The following is a 21,639-nucleotide window of genomic DNA, read 5'->3' on the forward strand; positions in this document are numbered from 1 at the left end:
GGAGCCTCTGTTTTGGTTGGCTCTAGGTCGTGTTCAGCCTTATTCTGTCCCTAAACCAGACCCCAAACCGACTTCTGTTCAGAATGTTGTAGAAAGGATGCGATCATTCCAGTGCCTGCCTGCCTGATTCCAGTTCTTAGTGACCGTGTTTAGTAGCCATCTGAGCATGGAGCCCCATGGTGCTACTCACTGCACTAATGCAGAATAAGAGACTGCCCCTGCCCCAAAGACAAGATAGATTCAGGGCGGGGGAAAGAGAGAGGACACACAAGAGCGAACAATGCAATGGCTGCAAATCTCACGCTGTGGGAAAATAAATGAATAGATTCCACAGTCCCTCACCCCACCTCACAGGCAGAGAGGAAGCATTTTAATAGCAGCACATCACTGGTCTTTGGCCAGCAGGGGTCATTGCAGACACTCAGCGAATAGCGTTTGGGAGGCTGGGGAAGAGTGAAGGTAACGTGGTTCCTTTAGGCAAATGAACCAAAAGCATGAACTTCCCTGGAAGTCAGTGGACAGTGAGGGATCTCAGTATCTTGCACGATCGAGTCCCCTGATGACAAAGTGAAAAGGGAAGTGGGTGGTTCAGGGATGGGCTTTGTGCACAAGCACAGGTCTTGGATCGCCTCACATTTCATGGACTCCTGAATTTTTTTGCAGTACCTGACAAAACAGCTGGAGATGTTGCGCCAGATGAACGAACAGCACGCTAAGGTCTATGAGCAGCTGGACCTCACAGCACGGGACCTGGAGCTGGCTAATCAGAAGCTTGTGCTGGAGAGCAAGACGTCCCAGCAGAAGATACAATGGTAATGCTCCCCACTGCTTGTGTTGGATTCCTGACATTAGGTCAGCGATCTGATTGGTAGCCAGGGGACCAGAGTGTGGTAAAGTGCTTTGCCTTGTAGGGCAGATGACTGGCAGTCCTGAACAAGAATAGATGAGTGTTTGGAAAACACCTTGAGTTCCCCCAGTCCCTGAACTACAGGAGCAGAGGCATGTCAAGAAGCTCTAAAGGAGAATAATGCCCACCAATCAGTACTAGGATACTAGTTCCACCTCTAGAGCAGCCCAGACTAGGTTATTCCCTGCCAGCTAACACCAGTTTATCAATAACATTTTCCCTTCTAAAAGGAGACCCTGGCCAAGGTCAGTCCTTGTGAGCACCAGATTGTTACACTGTCTTGTACAACCCCACGTCTTTTAAAAATGGCTATACATGCAGAAAGCTTTAGTGTCACAGCTCTACTTACTATTTTACAAATTGAACTCACAACTGGCGTAGAAACCATCCCTGGCCAGTCTCTGCCTTTTATTTTTATGGGAGAAAGAGAAGAAGGAATAAACTCGCCATCATCCTACTTTAATCTTTTAAATGCTGAGATATCCTAGGACTGAGCAAATTCCCAGGAGGTTATTGTTCTAGCCAATTGACTCAAGAATAGAATCCCAAATTATTGCACTCGTCTGCCACCTCCTCCTCCACCTGCCCCCTCCACACAGAGGCACCCCTCATCTAAATCAAGAAAGAAAATACTCAGGCAGAATTCATCACAGTTAGAAGTGCACCCAAAATTTTCCCCGTCTAGGACTTTGGTCTATGCAAGGAATGCAGGATCTGCCCTCAAAGGAGTGCACTCTTCCCCTACAGTGAGAGGGGATTGTTAAACAAGACCTTCGGCAGATGAGCGCCTAAACTTCCTTGTTGCCTCACTTCACTTCTCTTTCTCTCTGACCCTGGCAGCCTGACGGAGACCATCGAGGGGCTGCAGAACCAAGTGGAGGAGCTGCAGAAACAGGTGGAGGAGCTGCGGAGCTTAGAGCAGCTGCGCATACGGCGGGAGAAAAGGGAGCGGCGCCGAACCATTCATACCTTCCCCTGCCTCAAGGAGCTGTGCTTGAGCCCCAGGTATCACCATGAAGCCAGGAGAGGGAAAGGCAGGTGCGGAGACTATGGGAATATCAGCGAGGTCCTGGGAATCAGCAAATACTCCTTTGCCTTAATTACTCCGGACTGTATGTGGAAAGCATTTCCCATTAAAACTGGCATTTCTGCTGAGAGGGGAAGGGGAAAACCAGCAGCAAAGATGGGGGCAGGTTTTATTCCTATCTACCCCAGTCCATTAGAGTAGCACAAGTCAGGGAACACTGTGGATCTGACTCTAAAAAAGGTGAGCAATAGTAACACAGGATTTGCCATTTACCATCAGTTTAGCATCTCACCTCTGCAATTGAGCCCAATACATGATGCTTGAGAGGAAGGTGAGCCCCACCCCCAGGCAATGCACACAGTTATACAGTTCTGTAGTTGGTAAGGTTCCTTCCTGGTCACTATTAGCTGATGCCTTGAATCATGAGATTGATTACCCCTTTGGGGGGGGGGGAGGGGGACTCATATAGCCTCTTATGAAATGGAGCTGCACCGGGGCAAGGAAAGGAGGTGCCCAGCCCAAGTGGCACTGCTTGGAGTCGTTCTACCTTTCTCATGCACGCTGCTTCCTGAGTGCTGTAGAGAAACACATGTTAGGCAGCAGGGCTGGCTCTACATCTAAAAAGCTATGGCCAGTATTCCCCCACTATGATTCTCCCACCACTGTCTAGTGCACAGGGGGGCAAGGCCTTACCCCGACAGGCTCCCTGGTGGGGCAGCTGACACAGCCAGTACCTCCCTATCAACTGCACCTAGACAGATGACATAGAGGAGTGTGAAATCCTGCATCCTCTCCTTCTGCCGCAGCTACAATAGAGCAGCCATGGGTTTTGCACGCATATTACTGCTATTTATTTATTTGTATTGTAGTAGCACCCAGGAGCCCAATCATGAACCAGGCCCCTATTGTGCTAGATGCTGTACAAACACATATGTTGTTATTGTTCATCCCACCCTGTCTAAAATCCAGCCACAGTATTAATTCATTGACCTCCTGGGGACATTTCTTGCTCAGCTTCCTACGTGATGGAATCTTCTCTAAATAGAGAATCAATAAACCTGCTATCCTATAGGAAAGCATTGCACTGCCCGGGGATACAAATGCACGGCCTTCTACTGAAGCAATGAAGGGGATGTTACAAGGGCATAATCTACCTCCAGGCAAAGTCTACTCAATATCCATGTGGTTGTTTTCCCACCATGCCCCTGTAGTACTTTACCCACATTGCCTCACTGCAGAGTTTGGCTTTTAAATTTGCATTTGGGGTTTGCAGGTCACTCTGACCTACAGTAATTAGGAAATCTGTTCAATACGCCCCATCACCATCCAAGCCCTAGAGGGGAAGGGATGGTATTTTATCCTTTCCAATTTGTTCTAACTCGAGTGTTTATTGGGGTGGAGAAGGAAAACAGATTTCCTGACCGCAATGGGGGAGAATATTTCTGTATCATGGAAACTACATGAAGCACTGGAAGAGGGGTTACTCCAGCAAGAGTGTTTTTCCATTACCCTCATTTTATAAACCTCCTCCTACTCTTTCTGGAGAGCTGGCACTTCCTGGACACAGAACAGCACAATCAAGTTTTGTTTGTTTGTTTTTCAGGGAGGGGTTAAGCTCAGAGGCTGCAACACACATTCCACAATTTTACTACTTTGTTGGTTTAGGCAACACAGTTTTTCAGGGCAGGTTCTCCCACTTTTGTCCTCCCTTGGTGGGCAAAGCCAAATGCCTGAAGAGCACAGATTCCCACAGCAGCAGCTTACAATGATAGCCTTTGGCACAGGGGGAAGGGGAGATGGGTGGCAGGTTCCTAGTGCACTACATTTGTGTATACTTTATTCCCATTATTGCCAATTCCTCCTCTCCCTCCAATCCTAGGTGCCACCAGAAGGGGTGGGAACAGACTAAGACCCTTCCCTGCTGACTAGGTGTAACGATGCCATTCTGGCGGGACCCAACTGAGAGTGCCAATTCAGGACAAATGGCTTAAAACAGGGCAGTTACAGCCCAAGGCTGGGGTTTTTCCCACCTCTGAGGCAAACCAAACCAGCCAGAGAGTGAAGACTTTGGTCTCACCCCACTGGCTAACCACAAGTCACACAAGCAATTTCCTTAGACAGTCCAGTTTTCCAGTATCACCACCAGCGCCACTCATTATGGGGACCAATGGTTATGAAAACCAATACCCCAATAAAAGAAAAAAGGTTCTCCTGATCCCAAAGGATCAGGCCTCAGACCCAGGTCAATATACAAATCAGATCTTACCCACAAATTACGCTGTTGCCAATCCTTTAGAATCTAAAATCTAAAGGTTTATTCATAAAAGAAAAAAGATAGAGATGAGAGCTAGAATTGGTTAAATGGAATCAATTACATACAGTAATGGCAAAGTTCTTGGTTCAGGCTTGTAGCAGTGATAGAATAAACTGCAGGTTCAAATCAAGTCTCTGGAATACATCCCCAGCTGGGGTGGGTCATCAGTCCTTTGTGTAGAGCTTCTGTTTCTAGCAAAGTCCTCCAGAGGTCAGAAGCAGGATTGAAGACAAGATGGAGACAAGGCATCAGCCTTAGATAGTCTTTTCCAGGTGTAAGAACACCTCTGTTCTTACTGTGGAAAATTACAGCAAAATGGAGTCTGGAGTCACATGGGCAAGTTCCTGCATACTTTGCTGAGTTACAAGGCATATTTGCCTTCTCTCAATGGGTCAATTGTATAGCTGATGGTCCTTAATGGGTCATCAAGCAGGCTAGGCAGAGCTAACACCAGCTTGTCTGGGATGTCACCCAGAAGCATAGCATAAGTTTGAAATACAGACAGTATAGAGCCAATATTCATAACTTCAACTACAACATTGATACACACATATAGATAGCATAATCATAACCAGTAAACCATAACCTTGTCTTAGACACCTCATTTGACCCCCTTTATACAAGATTTGGTGCCATTACAGGACTTTGGTTGCAACCATGTTCTATATGGTCCCAGATTATGTCAATACATCACACTAGGCCAGTGATGTTCAATCACTACCGGAGAGTGGGAGGTGGGCAAATACTTCTGAAGCAAAGTGACTAGCATTTAGCTCATGTCTCCTTCCTTCTCCAGGATAGAAAGTTGATGCAACGAATCCCGACCAGCCCAGGGAGGAAAAATCTCAAGCCCTGTATTTTCAGCCCAAGTTGGTAGTGCCTTGAAGATATTATTATGAAATGGCTGTGAGGGGGCTTGTGGAAAATGAATTTGGCGGCTGTCACTCATGTTGCCAAAAGCGAAGGCCTTATCTGCATGAGAAAGTTGCACTGGTTTAACTAACGGAGTGATTTAGTTTAACCGGCGCAGGGGTCGGAATCAGTCTCAAAGCCAGTTTAAGTTAAATTGGGATGACTCTCATATAGACAAAGGTCCAAGCATCCAAGTCACAAAAGTGCAGCCCCAACTGGCAATCCTGTCAGCAATCTTAGTGACTGAATATGGATCATGGAGGGTGAACAGTCCTCTCACCTCTACCGATGGTTCTCCAGGACAAAGTGGAGGCATGTGTGAGGGGCAGAATGGGGAAGCTAACACGGCCACTGCCTGAGCTATACCTAGTCTGTATATAGGGGGATAAGTTCCATCTCCAGTGCTCTTGGTCAGGTAGCATTTCGCCAGAGCTGTATAAAACCCAGATCCTTTGCAAAGTAACACAGTGATAAGGGAGAACTGCCAGCTGCTGAATCCATGATACAGGTTTCCATGTGAAGGGAAAGAATAAAGCAGCCTGGGTAGGACACTGGAGTGGGAGTCAGAAGTCCTGGGTTCTGTTCCCATCTCTACTACTGACCTGTATGTGACCTTGCGCAAGTCACTTCCTTTCTGTGTGTCATTTCCCCTCCCACTCTTTTGTCTCTCGTATAATTAGATTGTAAACTCTCTGGGGCAGGGGCTGTCTTTCATGTTTATGTACAGTACTTGGCACAATGGAGACCCAATCTTGATTGTGGCCTCTAGGCATAACAGTAATACAAATAATAACAAAGCATCCACAAGCCAAATCTCATTTGGTTTCACCAGAGTGTATCCAGGGTAGCTCCTCCATGGACTTTAGTGAAATTACTGGTGCAACTGAGAGCAGAATTTGGCTCCAGTATCCTTAAGGGACCATTATTTTGCCAATAACTCACTACAATCTCCTCTGCCACAGGTATGAAGATGCGTTCCAGGTCCACAGCTCTTCAATGGAGCTCAACCAAAACCCTATGGAGAGGGAGAATGAGCGTCTCCAGGCCATGGTGAATTCCCTTAGGTCCCAAGTCAACCAGGAGAAGCAGCGGAAGGAAAGGGTGGAGCGCGAATACACTGCCGTCATCCAGGAGTACTCAGACCTCGAGCAACGGGTGTGCGAGATGGAGAGCTGCAAACTGCGCATCAAGGAGTTGGAGGCTGAGCTCCTGGAGCTACAGCAGATGAAACAAGTCAAGAAGTATCTTCTTAGCAGAGAGGACAACCTGTCTGAAGCACTTCTGGAGCCATTAAACAATGCCCCCGAAGCAGATTACATCGACCTCTCAGAGGAAGATGGGAGTAAAACTCACAGTGCATCCATGACAGCGTCCCCAAATCACCCCGTCCGGAAAAGCTGCAGCGACACTGCCCTCAACGCCATCGTGGCCAAGGACGCCGTGAGCCGGCACGAAGGCAACTACACACTGCACGCCAACAACGTGCGCAAGCGGGGCATGTCAATCCTGAGGGAGGTGGACGAGCAGTACCACGCCCTGCTGGAGAAGTATGAAGAGCTCCTCAGCAAGTGCCGGCAGCACAAGGACAGCGTGCGCCACACCGGAGTCCAGACCTCCCGCCCCATCTCTCGTGACAGCTCCTTCAGGGACTTCCGGGGAGAGGGTCACGAGCTGGAAGAGCGGAAGACAATAGAGAAGAGCCTTAGCAAACACGTGGAGGCTGTGGACAAGCGGCTGGAGCAGAGTCAGCCAGAGTACAAGGCCCTTTTCAAGGAGATCTTCTCACGCATCCAGAAGACGAAAGCCGACATCAATGCCACCAAGGTGAAAAACAAGTCTAGCAAATGAATCCCACCGCCATGGTGTTTCTTTTGCTCCCACATGCAACCTCAACAACCAGCTCTTCTCTTTTGCTCCAGGAAATATTGAGCGGCCCTGCTGCCTTGAGGCCTGGAGGCCTCTCACTTTGTTTTCTTGTACAGGAAGGGGGCCTACATGGCTCAAGGGCAAGAAAGTGCCATGGAGACTCAAGTCACTTTTGTAAGTTAGTGCTCCAAGTGAACCCAGCTGCCAGGGTTTCTGAACCTGCTGGAAAAGCTGTATATTGTAGTTCTAGATTGTTTCAGAAACTTTACAATGAATTCCTGCATGTATTGCTACAGCAGCCAGAAATCACAAACACCGGAAACCAACCAACTACCCGCCTTTTCAGCTTCTCCTCCAGCTACTGTGTTTGATTATCTGCAGGCAAAACCTTGGATCTCCTGCAGTGTCCTAGAATGGCATGGGTGCAGTGTTACAAAAAAGCCATCAGAACTTCCAGAGACTGCTTCAAAACACTCAGCCCTTCTCTCTCTCTTTGGTTTACTGCAAAGGACCCACAAGTGTACCTGAGACACTTTAGTTTGACCTTTCTGTTCCCCAAAGGGCCGTATGTTCTTCCTATTTAAGCCATTCTCTTATCAGCCAGGTTTTTCAGAGATTTACAATGCAAACTAATTGCAACTGGAAAAACTTGAAGAGAAATGTAGAACTGGTTACTGTTATGTCTTCATCAGCCTCCCTGGATGAGTCAGTCTTAGGACTTTAAGCGTATAGGATATCCTTCTTTTACACTCTAGGTGAATCACAGTCTGGTTGAATTCATCTTATGGTTGAAACTGATGACCAGGGCTTTCCCAGAAGCCAAACAAGAAGTGCTGTTACTGGTTCAGAGAGATACCCCTCATCTCTAGGTTTGGGTATTGGTCCTCTGTGCCTTGCTATTCAAGAGATCATCATTGCCCCTCCATATTGCCAAATATGACTTGTCTGGGTTTGCAAAGACAGATTAGCAGTGACTAACAACAAAGCACCACATTTCTTAAAGTGTTAAGAGCAGTGATTACCAACAACAGTATTTATCACACTGTCCCCAGACCTTCACCGTTAATACTCCTGACTGAGCTGACAGACAGAGTTTTCTGCTGACAATAATCCAACTTGGCTGAGCTGCCTTTTCCAAAGGTTGTCACCTGCCATGGAGTTTTAAATATTCCAAATTAATTTGCCAGCATCAGAATCTCTCTACTCTCTTCACACGCCCACCGAGAGATGCAGACACACACACACAAAAGGCCTCCCCAATCTCAGGAATCAGCAGTATCCATTTCTCAGAAACCACGAGTGGGCCTTGTTTGGTCAGACATTTCTATGTGGCATCTTGCGGGGCTCATGAATATATGCAGATAAACAGCATTTCACTAGAGCTTCAGATACAGACCCAGAGCGCTCAGCTGCAGGGGAGGATCCTAACTGTTGGTATAAGTTACTGAAGTTATAAATTACTGAACAGTATTCAACATGCACTTAAGGAAACTTTGGGCTGGACTCTGATTTCATTTACACCAGCTTAAATCCCAACGTCTCTTTTTCTGGAGTTACACTGGTATAAACGAGATCAGAATCTGGCTTTTGGTTATTTTTTAGCATAATTTATCTCATTTTCTTTTTTTCCCCCCTCCATTGTCTTATTCTCCAAATTCAGGACCTGACCCCGTGAGGAGCCAACCGCCCTCCGCTCCCACTGAAATGAGTGAGGATTGAGGGCGCTCAGCACTTTGCAGCATCAGTCCCTCGGTCTTTTTCAAAAAGCTGCCATCATGGCAGTTTGCAAAGGTGCGACCTCCAAACCATCACCACTGCTGCCTCTTAGATTGGCCTGCCAGAGGGGCCCAGTTCGGCAAATACCCTCCCCCTTCCCACCCAATGCCAAAAGCTTCTCTCTTGCACCCTTGACATTTTCAGATGGCCAGTGGCCCCAAACTCTGAAGTATTAGGAGCCATACACATGATTGTGGCTACCAGTCTGGTAACCGTATGGAGAACCTTCATGCCTTATTTATTTATAATGGAAAGCAGTTGTTTAAAAAAAAAAAAAAAAAAAAGTAAGCATCAAGTAGATTTTCTCAGAGAATTCACCATGCTCTTTGTTGCCACTGTCATGATACTTGGTGTGTTGATTATTAATGTTCCTTTACCTAAATCTTTATACTAGGGGACTTTTGAACCTTTGTCTGTTCTAAAGTCATCTGTTTGTTGCATCAGTGTGAAGGGGATCACTATCACTTTCGGTTTCAAACACTGTAACGTATGAACCAGCATCAGTTTAAGTGTACATCAGATAAATATATTTAAAAATGCTTTATTCTCTTCCTAAATAAAAAGAAACCCCGGTATTCTGAAAGCTGAAACTTTCTTTGTGGCTGTTTTTGATTCCAAGAATATCAGGTAGTGCTGTTTCTTTGAATTTCTGGCATGATGTAGGGCAAGAAAATGCTTTAGGCTCCTTGCGAGAAGTTGGAGAGAATGCAGCAGAGTGAACATACATTTCATGTATTTGGGTTATTATCACCAACTACATCATGAAAATGCACTGCCTTATCAATTCTCAACAGTCCGTTAACTTGCAAAATTCTGAATACCCAACACAAATGCGGATTATTTTTTTTAATTTAAAAACAGGATCCAGAAAAATTATTCATGCAAGTGACAAGGTATTAACACTTGGCTTAACAAAGGAACAGCTGCAGTATATCAGCTGCTTGTACAGCAAAGTGCTGAGAGCATCCTTTCTGCGTCCAAAAATATTAGTGGCCATACACACAGAGAGACTTGTGATTCACATTCAATTGGGGGAGGGAGTTTGTTTGTTTTAAATGAGGGTTCCAGTGAACTGCGCCCCTACGAAAAGGACAAAATAAGCATTTTTGCACTTAGACAGAATCTTATATTTAAGGATCTCAAAGTGCTTTACAAATATTAATTAATTAAGCATCCCAACACTATTAAGAGGTAGGTCAAGAAGATATAACGATCATTTTACCCACCATGGAAATGTAGACAGCTGTCTAATGGAAGGTGGCATCTATGTAACACCACACAGAAACACCCTTAAACGGTTTAGGACAGGAAGTGAATAACAAACTGTACCCCGTTGCAATTGCAGGGGAAATTTAGAGCAGCAGGATCAGAATTTGGCCAGAAAACCTAGGTTCAGCAGAATAGGTGTGTGAGAATCTTTAATGACCACAAGTGGTCTAAAACTCAGTTTTACTTTGCGTTTGAAAGACAGCACTTACACCCAGCCCAGCTCCATCAGCATCACTCTGGGACAATGAGTTGGTTCCAATTCAAGTCCCAAATCAGAAAAGTCTCCGTAATCAGGAATAGGAATGGATTTCCTTAAGCAAAGCTTAAGTGCTTTCCAGAACTGAGACCTCAGAGAGAAAAACGCCATCTATGGAGTCACCTGCATCATTTCCTGTAGCACCTATGGTTTCTATGGAAGTTTCCCATCCAAGTATGGACCTGGCCCAGCCCAACTGGCTTGTGAAATCTGATAGGATCACTGTGCAAGGTGTGAATACATCCTTAGGCACATCAGTTCACCATCACAAATTATAGGATGGTTTTGTACAGCTCCTGCTCCACAATAACATATGTCACCAGATGGAATGAACCTGCTTTAAAAACAAGCCCCAACATTGGTGGTTTTAATTCTCCATGCTTCGTTAAGCCTTAAAAGCCTGGTTCTGTTTGAGTTACATCAAAGTCAAGTCTTATCCAAACCCTCTCTACATGCACATCTCTCATCCATACCCTGCCTCTAAACAAGAGAAAGGCGAAAGGGTGCTGGTTGTAACCCAATATCCTCCGTGCTTCACACAGGGTTCTTGTGTCAGGGCTCTCAACTGACAGGTGGAAAAAGAGGAAAGGTCTCTTCATTCAAAATTTGCGTTCAATTGGGTCACTTCAGTCACCTTCGTTCTGATGTCCTCTTGGCACGTACAGCCAGTGAGACAATAATGCAGACAGGTTTAACAACAGTTGGCAAAGTGGATCATCCTGCTACAGCTATTTCTTCTCCATCCCTTCGGCTACAAATCAAACATTTACCTGTTTGTTGCTTGAAATTAAGGTCACCAGATGGCATGACTTGGCTCTGATGACTGACTTTTTTTTTTTTTTAAAGCATTCAATTATCAGAGCAGAAGTCCCCAAGGTCTCCATTCCCAAACAACCTGCGTTGCCGTGGTACCACACAGATTAAAACCAAATGCAGTGCCCTCCATGGCCCAGCAGCACTGCTTAGTGTCAGCCGTAGCAGGACATAAAACATTTAACTCCTTTCCCAAGGAGCTGAGCACGCTGAGCACGCTGCCTCGGCAGCGATTACCAGAGACCGTTACGCAGCCCCTACACATGCAGAGTAGCCTCCCGCCACACCAACTTTGCAACCATCTTGTCTTCGTTCTGCAGTTTAAACTAAGGGTTCTTCTTATCTCTGATACCATTTCTACTCCTGCCAAAACGTAAGAGGCTCTGGCAGTACTGTGCCCACTTTGCCCATTACCCTACTGCCAGAAGCAGTGACTCCTGCCTGTCTCTGTCAAGTAGTAAAGTTCCTATTTCAAGGGAAATGGAGGGTGCTCAGCATTTTGCATAAAGCTCTTAGAATCTCACAGGACTAGGCCTTATCTCTGCTCTATTGGAGAAGTCCAGGTGCCCAGAAAACACTTCATTATTACTCTATGTAATCATTAAAGAAGGGGTGGAGACAGATAACTACTTGTGATATACACCCTCTCATTCTTACAAAAATGAAAATACTCTGGGATTTTATAGGGATTAGCCCAAGATATTGTAGCTCCGAGCGGGAGTGAGGGACCGTCTGCCGAATTGCCGCCGAATAGCTGGACGTGCTGCCCCTCTCCCGAGTGGCTGCCCCAAGCACCTGCTTGGCAAGCTGGTGCCTGGAGCCGGCCCTGTGTAGTAACATTAGCATATGCTGTTGGGACTGGAGGTTTTACTGTAAAATACCAGTGTTACCAACTCTCACAATTTTATGCAAGACTTAATATACTTGATGTTTTTGTTAAGGCCCTAGAGCCTGGAGTCATGGAAATACACCAGAATCTCAGCTTTCATTTTTTAAAAAGTTTCTAGCCATCATGATTGCAAAGATAAGCTTGAACACATGAACCCTAACCATGCAAAAGCCAGAATGCAAATAAAGAATTCCAAATGTTTTTTTCTTCACTCTCATGATTTTTAAATCAATCCTATGATTTGAGAGGGGGAGAAGAGTACTCGTGATTTTTGAACACTTGGGATTGCCAAAACAGAAATACTGATCAATGCACAATACAGGGATAGGTAACATCTGCACCCAAAGTCAAGGCATTAGCGCACCCCTCAATACGCAATATTATCACAGAGCCACACATCACCACCATGTGTCACTGCACTGCCCAAAGGAAATTAGAGAACATTCTCTGGCCTGTGTTAAACAGTCACCCTAGATCAGTGGCTCTCAAACTTTTGTACTGGTGACCCCCATTCACACAGCAAGCCTCTGAGTGCAACCCCCGCCCCTTATAAATTAAGAAACACTTTTTTTATATTTAACACGATTATAAATGCTGAAGAAGCAGCAGAGTTTGGGATGGAGGTTGGCAGCTCATGACCCCCCATGTAATAAGCTCACTACCCCGAGGGGTCACGCCCCCCAGTTTGATGACCCCTGACCTAGATCATCACAAGGATCCCTTCTGGCCTTGGAATCTAGGACACCTCTGCTTGACCAGGGAACCCCACCACCATTCCACATCCCTCCCAACCATTCCAGTGGTTAAAGCAGGATGGGTCCTGCCCCCAGGAGGGTGGGAAGCCATGTCTGCCCTGGGGAGAGGGAGGCGGCAGGGTTCGGTCCTGCCCTCAAGGAGTGGGGAACTGAGGGGGAGGGGGCAAGGGTGGTTGCAAAGCAAGGCTGCCTACACTCACCCCTCTGTGGTGGCTCCTGCCCCATGGAGCCCGGCTGGACCTACGCGCGTTGCAAGCTGGCCCTGGGGCACGGTGTTGCTCAGGTTTGGCCCAGCCTCCCCGACCGGGGGTGCGGGAGGGGGCAGGACACAGCTGGGCCAAATTTGAGCGAGTGAGGCTGCAACCCCCTGTGTGGAGGCAGATGGGGCGGCCTGGGGCAGGGGCTTGGCTATTGGGGGTCAGAGCGGGACAGCCCCACGCAACCAGGCCTCTTGGGAGTGCTGGGCCCACGCCACGTTATCCTGCAGGCGCCACGCGGCGTGGGCGCCCCTAGTGTCCGCAGCAGCTCCCACCTGGCAAACCGCAGCCCCGTCCCTGACCCGCCTGCACTCACAGCAGCGCGGACCGGAGGAAACTTGCCCCGGAACCCCCGCAGCGCAGTCGCTGTTTCCCGGCCGGACGGCGGACACCTAAGGGGAGTGCACGCAGAGGACCCAAGATGGCGGCGCGCGTGTTGCGGGGCCTTTGCCGGGCGAGGCCGGCGCTGCTCCCCGAACGGACCCCCCGAGGCATCCTACACCGAGCCGCCGCCGGCGCCGCCCCCAGCTCCGAGTTCCGGAGCGAATACGCCCTGGACAGGCTCTATCTGGAGCAGAAGAGAAGCGACGCTGCGGAGGGGACCCAAGTGCGTAGGGAGGGGACAAGGCAGAACGTCAGGGCAGGGGCGTGGCTTGATTGTAATGGGTGGGGCCTGATAGAAGTGGGAGGGGACAGAGGGGCGGGCAGACTGCAGTGGGTGGGGCCTGATAGTAATAGAAGATGATGGGCGTGGCTTGAGTGCAATGGGGGGGCATAGGGGCAGCAAATAATAGTGATGTCAAGTTATATGCAACTGTTGTTGCCCCTTGTTTCATTCAAAACAAACCCCCCTTTAGTGGCTATGTCATGCCTGTGGGGTGGTTTCACAATGCTCCCTGTGGTCCATTGCTCCATGACATTATCCTGTGCTAGAGAAACAGCCTTGCAGCACAGCTTCATATGATGTCTCTTGGCAGTAGAAGTTACTTTGAGGACCTGTTTCTGTCCTGGCTTTACAGGGAGCAGAACCTCAGCAACAAAAAACAGGAGACTCTAAGGATATGTCTTCACTGGCGGCAGTGCTTTAACGTGGCTATGTAGTCGTGGCACCAGCGCTGGGAGAGAGCTCTTCCAGCACTGTAAAAAAACCCACCTCCACAAGGGGAGTAACCTCCAACACTGCCACTTTACAGCGCTGAAACTTGTTTTTTCACACCCCTGAGCAAGAAAGTCGCAGTGCTGTAAAGTGGTAGTGTGGACAAGACCTAAGCTAAAAAGAGTAACAGCATCCTTGCTGATGATAGTTTGGTTGTGGTGTCTGTCATGGCAAAGATGTCAGTCTCCAGTGGGAAGTTGAAAAAACACCAAGTGATGTAGCATAATTATGGAGAAAAAGGGAGAGCAGTGGAGAGGGATAAGGTGAGGCTGTACTAGTACAACATGTATGGAATGTCTGGATGGCATATCACAAATGCCTAAAATAGACAATAAAAACAGCTTGTGTGGAAAGAGCCTGTAGAGCAGGATTGTGTCAGACAACGCATGAGCTAATCTGTTTACAAGGGAAAGAGGAAAATATCCAGCATGGACACTACAGGTGAAAGGTGCAAAAATGAGAATTATAAACCAGGCCTCTGCAGCAACGCACTCTCAGATGCATATACTAGATAAAAGAATAGTTCTAGGTCCAGGATATACAACTGATTACAGGGATGTTTTCACAAGGCAATTTTGAATATGTCATTTTCTGAAAGACAGTAGTTATGCAGCAATAGCTTCTGTAATTATATTTTCTTCTAAATTGCTCTGGAGACTGACTTTATTGCAAAAATGCTTTCTGTAGCATCAAATGGCAGTTGCTTCATTGTGTGTGTGTATTTTATAGGATGGGACAAAACAAACCTCTCCTGATATTCCTATGGGTAAGTCTAGCATATAAGAGAAATGCCTTTTCTTTGTCCAAATTGCTTTCAGTGGGGTTTTATTGCCAGTAAATCAATTAAAATAATCTAAAAGATTTCAGTTACCTGCGCAGAAACAACAAAAAGCAAAGTAGTAAGTCATTAGCAAAGTATTAATTTCTACAGCTTCCATTAGCATTGAAATGTTACCCATAAACATAAGGAATTGATCACAGAATAAGTTTTGTGCACAAGATGTGTTGATGACTGGAAGAAGAGGGTGGAGGAACCTGATAAGAAACTGAATTAATCCTGAATTTGTTTTGTACACTGTAAGAGCTGGAAGAGAGTCTATATGATGATTATGATATTTGATGATAGAAAATGGGATAGGTGGAGGAAATGTAATGCAGAAGGGCAATTAAAATTTAGAATGACTTGGATAAGGTAGATCAGTATTTAATATAAAGCAGTGAGACTGAAAATCTTGCCTATAATGGTTAAAGCCTTTCTGAACCTGAGCAAGAAAAGTATTTTGGTGGGGTGGGATAAGGTGGAATTCTTTAACTCTCGTTTTGGGGATTAACAGTAGTAAAGTACTGGTCCAAAACCCACTCCACTAGTAGTCTTTCCACTGATTTCAGTAGGGTTTGGATGAGGCCCTAACTGATTAGATAATCTGTAAGCACGTTTCCGTGTAACAAAACAGTGGGTTTATACATAGAAATATCAAATACCTCAGAGGATCGTATTTGTTGTAGCTGCCTTTCCACTTGAGGAGCTGTCTGTTAACTCTACCAGAGCTAGTCAATATGGATTCTGAGTTGGCCATCTCAACTTTCAACTTGCATTCTCTCCCCCATCCCCACATCATTTAAGTGGGTCTTACCCTTGGGGGTACGCAGAAGTCTTCCAGGGGTACATCAACTCATCTAGATATTTGCCTAGTTTTACAACAAGCTAGATAAAAAGGGCTAGTGAAGTCAGTACAAACTAAAATTTCATATGGACAATGATTTGTTTATACTGCTCTATATACTATACACTGAACTGTAAGTACAATATTTATATTCCGATTGATTTATTTTATAATTATATAGTAAAAATGAGAAAGTAAACAATTTTTCAGTAATAGTGGGCTGTGACGCTTGTATTTTTATGTCTGATTTTGTAAGCAAGTAGTTTAAGTGAGGTGAAACTGGACGCAAGACAAATCAGACTCTTGCAAGGGGACAGTAGTTCGGAAAGGTTGAGAGACACTGATTTAGATCATTTCTTTTCTCTGTTTCTTACTGTGTGATTAGTTGTAGATCTGGCTGTGGGATTAAGTACTCTTGCGTTCTTGTCTTCTTAGATTGTCTGTCCATATCCTATTGCCGGAGCAGTGGACCCGGAGGCCAGAATGTTAATAAAGGTACAAAAAAATTTCTGTGGATTTAAAAATATATAGTCTGTACAACAACTTGAAAACTTGGATTTCCAATGCTTTTTAAAAATCCTAATCAAATTAGAGATTGATCTTCTGATTGTTGTTCATTTTTCATTATAGTGAAGACATTCAAAGGGACATTTAGGCCTGCCAAACTTAACCCAAAATTTAAGTGTTGTAAAAAGAAGTCTTCGCAAACTTAAGACCAGTAGAAATGTTTAATCATTTTATTTTTATTCCAATAGAAACAATTTTGTTTAAACAAAAACAGGTCTCTGCAGTGTTTGCAACTTGAACTGTGCAGCACTGCAATGCATGAGAACCTGAAAGTGAAACTGACTGGTCTGTTTTCATGTTACAAGCTGAGAAACATGCAAAAAGTAATCAGAGTTTTTAAAACCAGATTCAAAAAAACACACCAACTTCCAGTTAACTAAGGAATTACTAGTAACATATGGTGGGAAACTTTTTTTAAAAGGCAAATATCAGGATAAAAAAATATTTTTAAAATAAGTATTAAGTGATTTAGTCTTTGTAATTGGAGAAAGTAGCAGTTAGATTCTATTTGATAATGCCCTGGTGATCAGATAGTATGATTAGGTCCATCTAAACACCTAGGTAGAGTTTTTCTTTAACTGTGGCACCGAGAAGAGCAGAAAAAGGATGTAAAAAGAGGAAACTGCTGTGATCCTGCTGCGCACTCAAATTAGAATAATCATGGCAATCTAATCACCAGCTGCTTTTGAATGTGAATTGCATGAGATGAATTAAACATTCCCTTCTTTCTTTCACTCACAGTGAATAGTAAGGCAGAAGTTAGATTCCATTTGGCATCAGCTGATTGGATTGCAGAAGATGTGAGGCAGAAAATAGCAGTGATGGTAACTGTCAACCTTTTCCTTCCCCTTCCAACCATTTTGTTTAACTTTACAGCCTTCTGTCACAGTTGAGGGCAACTGCATCTGCATTTCCCACTCATGGGCATGGGCTAGGGCACCCAGTCTAGGCTTGCAGCTCCTCAGCTATCATCTCCTTTGGGTGGAGACCCGCATCTTTCTCTCTCCGGACCTCAGTTTTTCCGGGCTGCACGGTTCCCTACCTACATTATGATTTCCCCAGCAAGTCAGACTGCCTAAGCAGGCCTGCTTTGCTTTCTCCTCAGAGGCTATAAACAGCATCATTGCCTACAGTTATAAATTACCAAACAGTCCTTTCCAGGCCAGCACATTTATTCTTAAAGTGAAAGTATTGCAAAGAAAAACATTAAAAACCTCAATAAAAACTGTGGAAGTAGAGTGACAAAACCTACACCCATGCTACTAAGCTTATCAGAGATCACCCCCAACTTCAACAAGGGTTCTGGCAGGTGATCAGACCTTCAAACCCCACAAGGGGGGTTTCTGTGGTTACAAGTTCATACCAGTTAGCTCACACCTAGCACACACATGCATAGGTTAGCCTTTCCTTTATACAGGTTGTGTCTTTGATCTTCAGAGACCATGAATAGGTAATGTGCCAGATTATGGTTCTCTCCTCAGGGCTCAGCTTCAAAAGGTTGGGTCCAGAGGTTGGCATTTGCATTCCTCCCTGCACCATTATTTCCTAGGTAACCCACTTAACTATGTCCCAAAAGTTCCTTCTTGTCTGGCACAATGTTTAAAATAGTCCTTTGAAGCTCATAACACTTCCCGGGGCTGATGTTGGCCACATCTGCCCCCTAAAGAAGTTACAATCCCACAATAATGCATACATTTTGTATTTCTAATACAATGGATTTCAAAGGTATTTAAACTTAATTCCGTAGATTTCCGAAAGATTTTGTGGAAAATTGACATATCTGTCACAGCTTCTATGCCAGGAAATGATACATTTGTAACAGTGTTCATAGTCAAATATTTGATCTCTTTTCCTCCCCAGCACAAGAATAAAATAAACAAATCTGGCGAGCTGATCATAAACTCTGAAGTGAGTCGCTACCAAATGAAGAATCTGGCAGACTGCTTGGAAAAAATCAGAAACATGATTAAGGAGGCCACTCAGAAATCCAGTGTGGTATCCAAGGAGAATTCCCAGCTCCTCATAGCCAGGTATAAAACAAAAATAGGGCTCCACTTCAACTAGATTTGGATTATCCAGACAAAATCCAGTTACACAATCCAATTGGAATTTGCAGGTGGTTTAAAGATAGGCCTCCCTGGGCAGGGCTATCGTGATGCTAGGAGGGACTGTAGCAGAGCTACAACTGGGAGCCAATGGATCAGGCAGGGCTGCTCTAGCTAGACCATTCTAAGTAACTTGCACTGTTCTATCACTTCTGGACCTGGAGTGTTTTAATGTAACTTTATACTGTGCTAGCCACTGTAATTTTTTTCATACCTGATCAGACCACTGGTCCATCAAATCTGGTATCCACATTCTACAAGTGACTAGAGCAGTGGTTCTCAACCTATTTACCACTGCGGCAGGCCACACATGCAGTTTTCTGTGTGTTATATGGGCCACATCCACACAGTATATATACTATCTGTATAGCACTGAGGATGTCAATGGGCAGCAGCTGTGTGCTGATTGTGGGCTGCTTATGGCCCAGGTTCAGAACCACTGCTCTAAAGGAAGGTGAAAGATCCCTATGGCCAACTGTGTAATGATTTGGGGTGAGAAGGGCTGGAATTCCTTCCTGGCCTCTGTGATAATCAACTTACACCCCGAGACATGAGATTTTTCTACTCCTATCCTAGCATGAAAATTCATTATAGTTCAGCAATTTACTTAGTTACAACATCCAAAGGGCAGGTATTGTCTCCCTGCATGCATGGACAGCACCTAGTAACACGTGGTGTGTGTTATCATAAGACAAGTGTGGAATAATAGTTGTTTTTAAATGTTTCTAGGGGTAGGCTGTTTAAGGCACTTTTTCTCTGTTCTTAGGGTGCAAAAAATGAATCGTGAACGACTGCGACAGAAAAAAATTCATTCGACTATAAAACAAAGCAGGAGGGTAGACTGTGATTGAAGACAACAACAAAATTGCCTGGATATCGTATTTTTAAACACATTGGCCTGGAAACTGAAGAGGATACTCAAATTATAAACTGTCTTTAAAAAAGTCTTTGCTTAAAACATGTAAAAATAAAATGTAATTTAACATCTGCTTTCTTGTATTTAGTAAAGTGGGTTTTCACTAACAATATTTGCAGTAGAATATCTGTGTCTCAGAAATTGTCCATGTTTTAAAAGAAAGCCAAATGCTTAGGCTTTCTTCGGCCATAATTTTTTTTTTTTTTTTTTTTTTTTTTCTTCCTTTTTTTTTTTTAGGCCCTTTTTTATTCATGTGTGAGAGCAATCTCTGCTTCTATAGAAGCAAGTACCGTATATACTCGTTCATAAGCCGAATATTTTTGGTAAAAAAGGGACGCATCAAAGAGCGGGGGTCGGCTTATAAACGGGTCTACACCAAAATTTGATGATTTTAAATTCTATGGAATCATTGAATTGAATATCTAATACATTGTTGTTTTGTTTACCTGGAGCATTCACAGGCATGAACCCCCTCAGCTCCCTGTGGCCGCGGTTCGCTGTTCCCAGCCAATGGGAGCTGCAGGAAGTTTAACATTTTACCAAACTGCTGCAGTACAAAAAGAACGTGAACCCTCACTTTTGTGATCTGAAGTCAGAGGCGCTATTATACAGCTCACTCAGTTAACACTCACTGACACTTTTGCATGTTGATGAACTTTTCAAGCAAAGAAGGGTGACTTACGTTTTGCCTCATTAAAGAAAAGCAAACAATTACCAGCTGACAGTGAATATCTATGGGTTAGAAGAGCATAATGGGCATGTTTGTCTTCCTTGAATGAAAAATGACATAGAATAAAGTGTTATAAGCTTTTATAAAGGTATAAATGGTGCCAGCTCTTGTGATTTTATCACAAATCTAGTGACATTTGGTGTTTTAAAAATCTCATCTCCTGCAAACTAGTGATTACATCAGAATTTCAGCTTTTGTTAAATACAAAAATTGTATAGCCCTCATGATTGTGGGGGGGAAAGCTGGACAAGGTGACGCAAGGCTCAGAAACTAAAGGCTCAGAACCCAGAAACCAACGAAAAGGCACCCAAGGGCCTTTTTAAGCGTATTGCTTTAAAGCCAAACTCATGATTTTTTTTGTAGCCCAACACATGATTTTTGTACAATTTGTGGTTGTCAATACTGTAATTATGAGGGTATAAACTCTTCAAGCAAGGGAACTACAGTTGCTTATGAATATGGAAACCCCTAGCATATTGTGGGTTCTATCAGAGTCTAAACAAACAATAAATTAAAAAAAAAAAAGCTGAGGCTTGCTGGGAGAGCATGTTAGTTTCAGCTGTAAAGGATGTCCACACTAAATTGATTCAATGGCCATTAAAGTGCCTTGTGGGTGTATAAGGAATATGTCTTGAGCTCTGTTAGAGGCATGACTTAGTTGCTGCTTTTATGGTTAATGGAAAACAGGACACATTTGAATAGCACCCAGTGAACCTGTCTGGGTAAAACAGAAAAGGAAAAATCAATAGGAGAGAATAAAGTTTTCACAAAACTCCTTGAGTGAATCAAAAAGCCACACGATGGCGCCCTGAGCTCAGAAATGGCAAGGAGCTAGCGCTCGGAACTGCTGTCTCTCGGCTATAGCTTTAGACCAGGAGTTCTCTAACGGGGTCGTGACCCCTCAGGGGGCAGCAAAGTTATTGGGGGGGGGGCAGGTTGCAAGCTGTCAGCCTCCACCCGAAACCCTGCTTTGCCTCCAGCATTTATAATGGTGTTAAATATATTTAAAAGTGTTTTTAATTTATAAGGAGGGTTGCACTCAGAGGCTTGCTGTGTGAAAGGGGTCCCCAGTACAAAAGTTTGAGAACCACGGCTTTAGACACATGTTTTGCTCCCAGTGAAGGGGTGGGGACCAGCTAAATAGGCAGCTGATCTACTAGAATGTTGCAGTGAGGGGCATTGGTGGACTAGCACTGAGACTACCATGGTCACTAGCCAGGCCCAAACTGCTATTCTCCAGAGGCAGTTGGCCCATCCCCTTCAAAAGGGCATTCCCTGCTTCTAGTTCTTTTGAAGCGATTGTTGCCTTGAGGGCTCAGGGTCCTTTGTCCTGGAGACAGCAGGATCATGCAGAGAAGGCAGCTGGGGCCTCCCAGAGAGACAGTTCCCCCTTGCGGTCAGGGCCGGCTCCAGCATTTCTGCCGCCCCAAGCAAAAAAAAAAAAAAAATGCCGCAATCGC

At 44.9% G+C, this 21,639-nt stretch overlaps 2 protein-coding genes across 2 annotated transcripts in view; both read left to right on the forward strand.

Annotated features, from left to right (window-relative positions):
* Positions 1 to 9,392, forward strand: part of CDR2L (cerebellar degeneration related protein 2 like) — a 29,401-nt gene extending 20,009 nt beyond the window's left edge. Inside the window, exons 3-5 of the mRNA XM_024215209.2 lie at positions 664 to 812; positions 1,748 to 1,912; positions 6,123 to 9,392. Of these exons, the coding sequence (XP_024070977.2) occupies positions 664 to 812; positions 1,748 to 1,912; positions 6,123 to 7,008 (1,200 nt within the window). The 3' untranslated portion in view covers positions 7,009 to 9,392. The remainder of the gene's footprint in view (positions 1 to 663; positions 813 to 1,747; positions 1,913 to 6,122) is intronic.
* Positions 9,393 to 13,404: 4,012 nt separating this feature from the next.
* On the forward strand, positions 13,405 to 19,518 carry MRPL58 (mitochondrial ribosomal protein L58). Its single transcript, XM_024215210.2, has 6 exons — positions 13,405 to 13,648; positions 14,927 to 14,963; positions 16,297 to 16,356; positions 17,170 to 17,252; positions 18,289 to 18,458; positions 19,300 to 19,518. Exons 1-6 carry the CDS (start codon positions 13,463 to 13,465, stop codon positions 19,382 to 19,384), a joined length of 621 nt encoding a protein of 206 aa, XP_024070978.1. The 5' UTR covers positions 13,405 to 13,462; the 3' UTR covers positions 19,385 to 19,518.
* Positions 19,519 to 21,639: the final 2,121 nt, after the last annotated feature.

This window comes from Terrapene carolina, unplaced genomic scaffold, assembly GCF_002925995.2.
Source record: "Terrapene carolina triunguis isolate 2854851 unplaced genomic scaffold, T_m_triunguis-2.0 Scaffold192, whole genome shotgun sequence".
Lineage (NCBI taxonomy): Eukaryota > Metazoa > Chordata > Testudines > Emydidae > Terrapene > Terrapene triunguis.

Excerpts from the sequence above, each read along its gene's own strand:
- MRPL58 (XM_024215210.2), top strand. The coding sequence starts at position 13,463 with ATGGCGGCGCGCGTGTTGCGGGGCCTTTGCCGGGCGAGGCCGGCGCTG. Across the intron at positions 14,964-16,296 it reads CTCTCCTGATATTCCTATGG|ATTGTCTGTCCATATCCTAT; the intron begins GTAAGTCTAGCA and ends TTGTCTTCTTAG. Across the intron at positions 17,253-18,288 it reads GGCAGAAAATAGCAGTGATG|CACAAGAATAAAATAAACAA; the intron begins GTAACTGTCAAC and ends TTTCCTCCCCAG.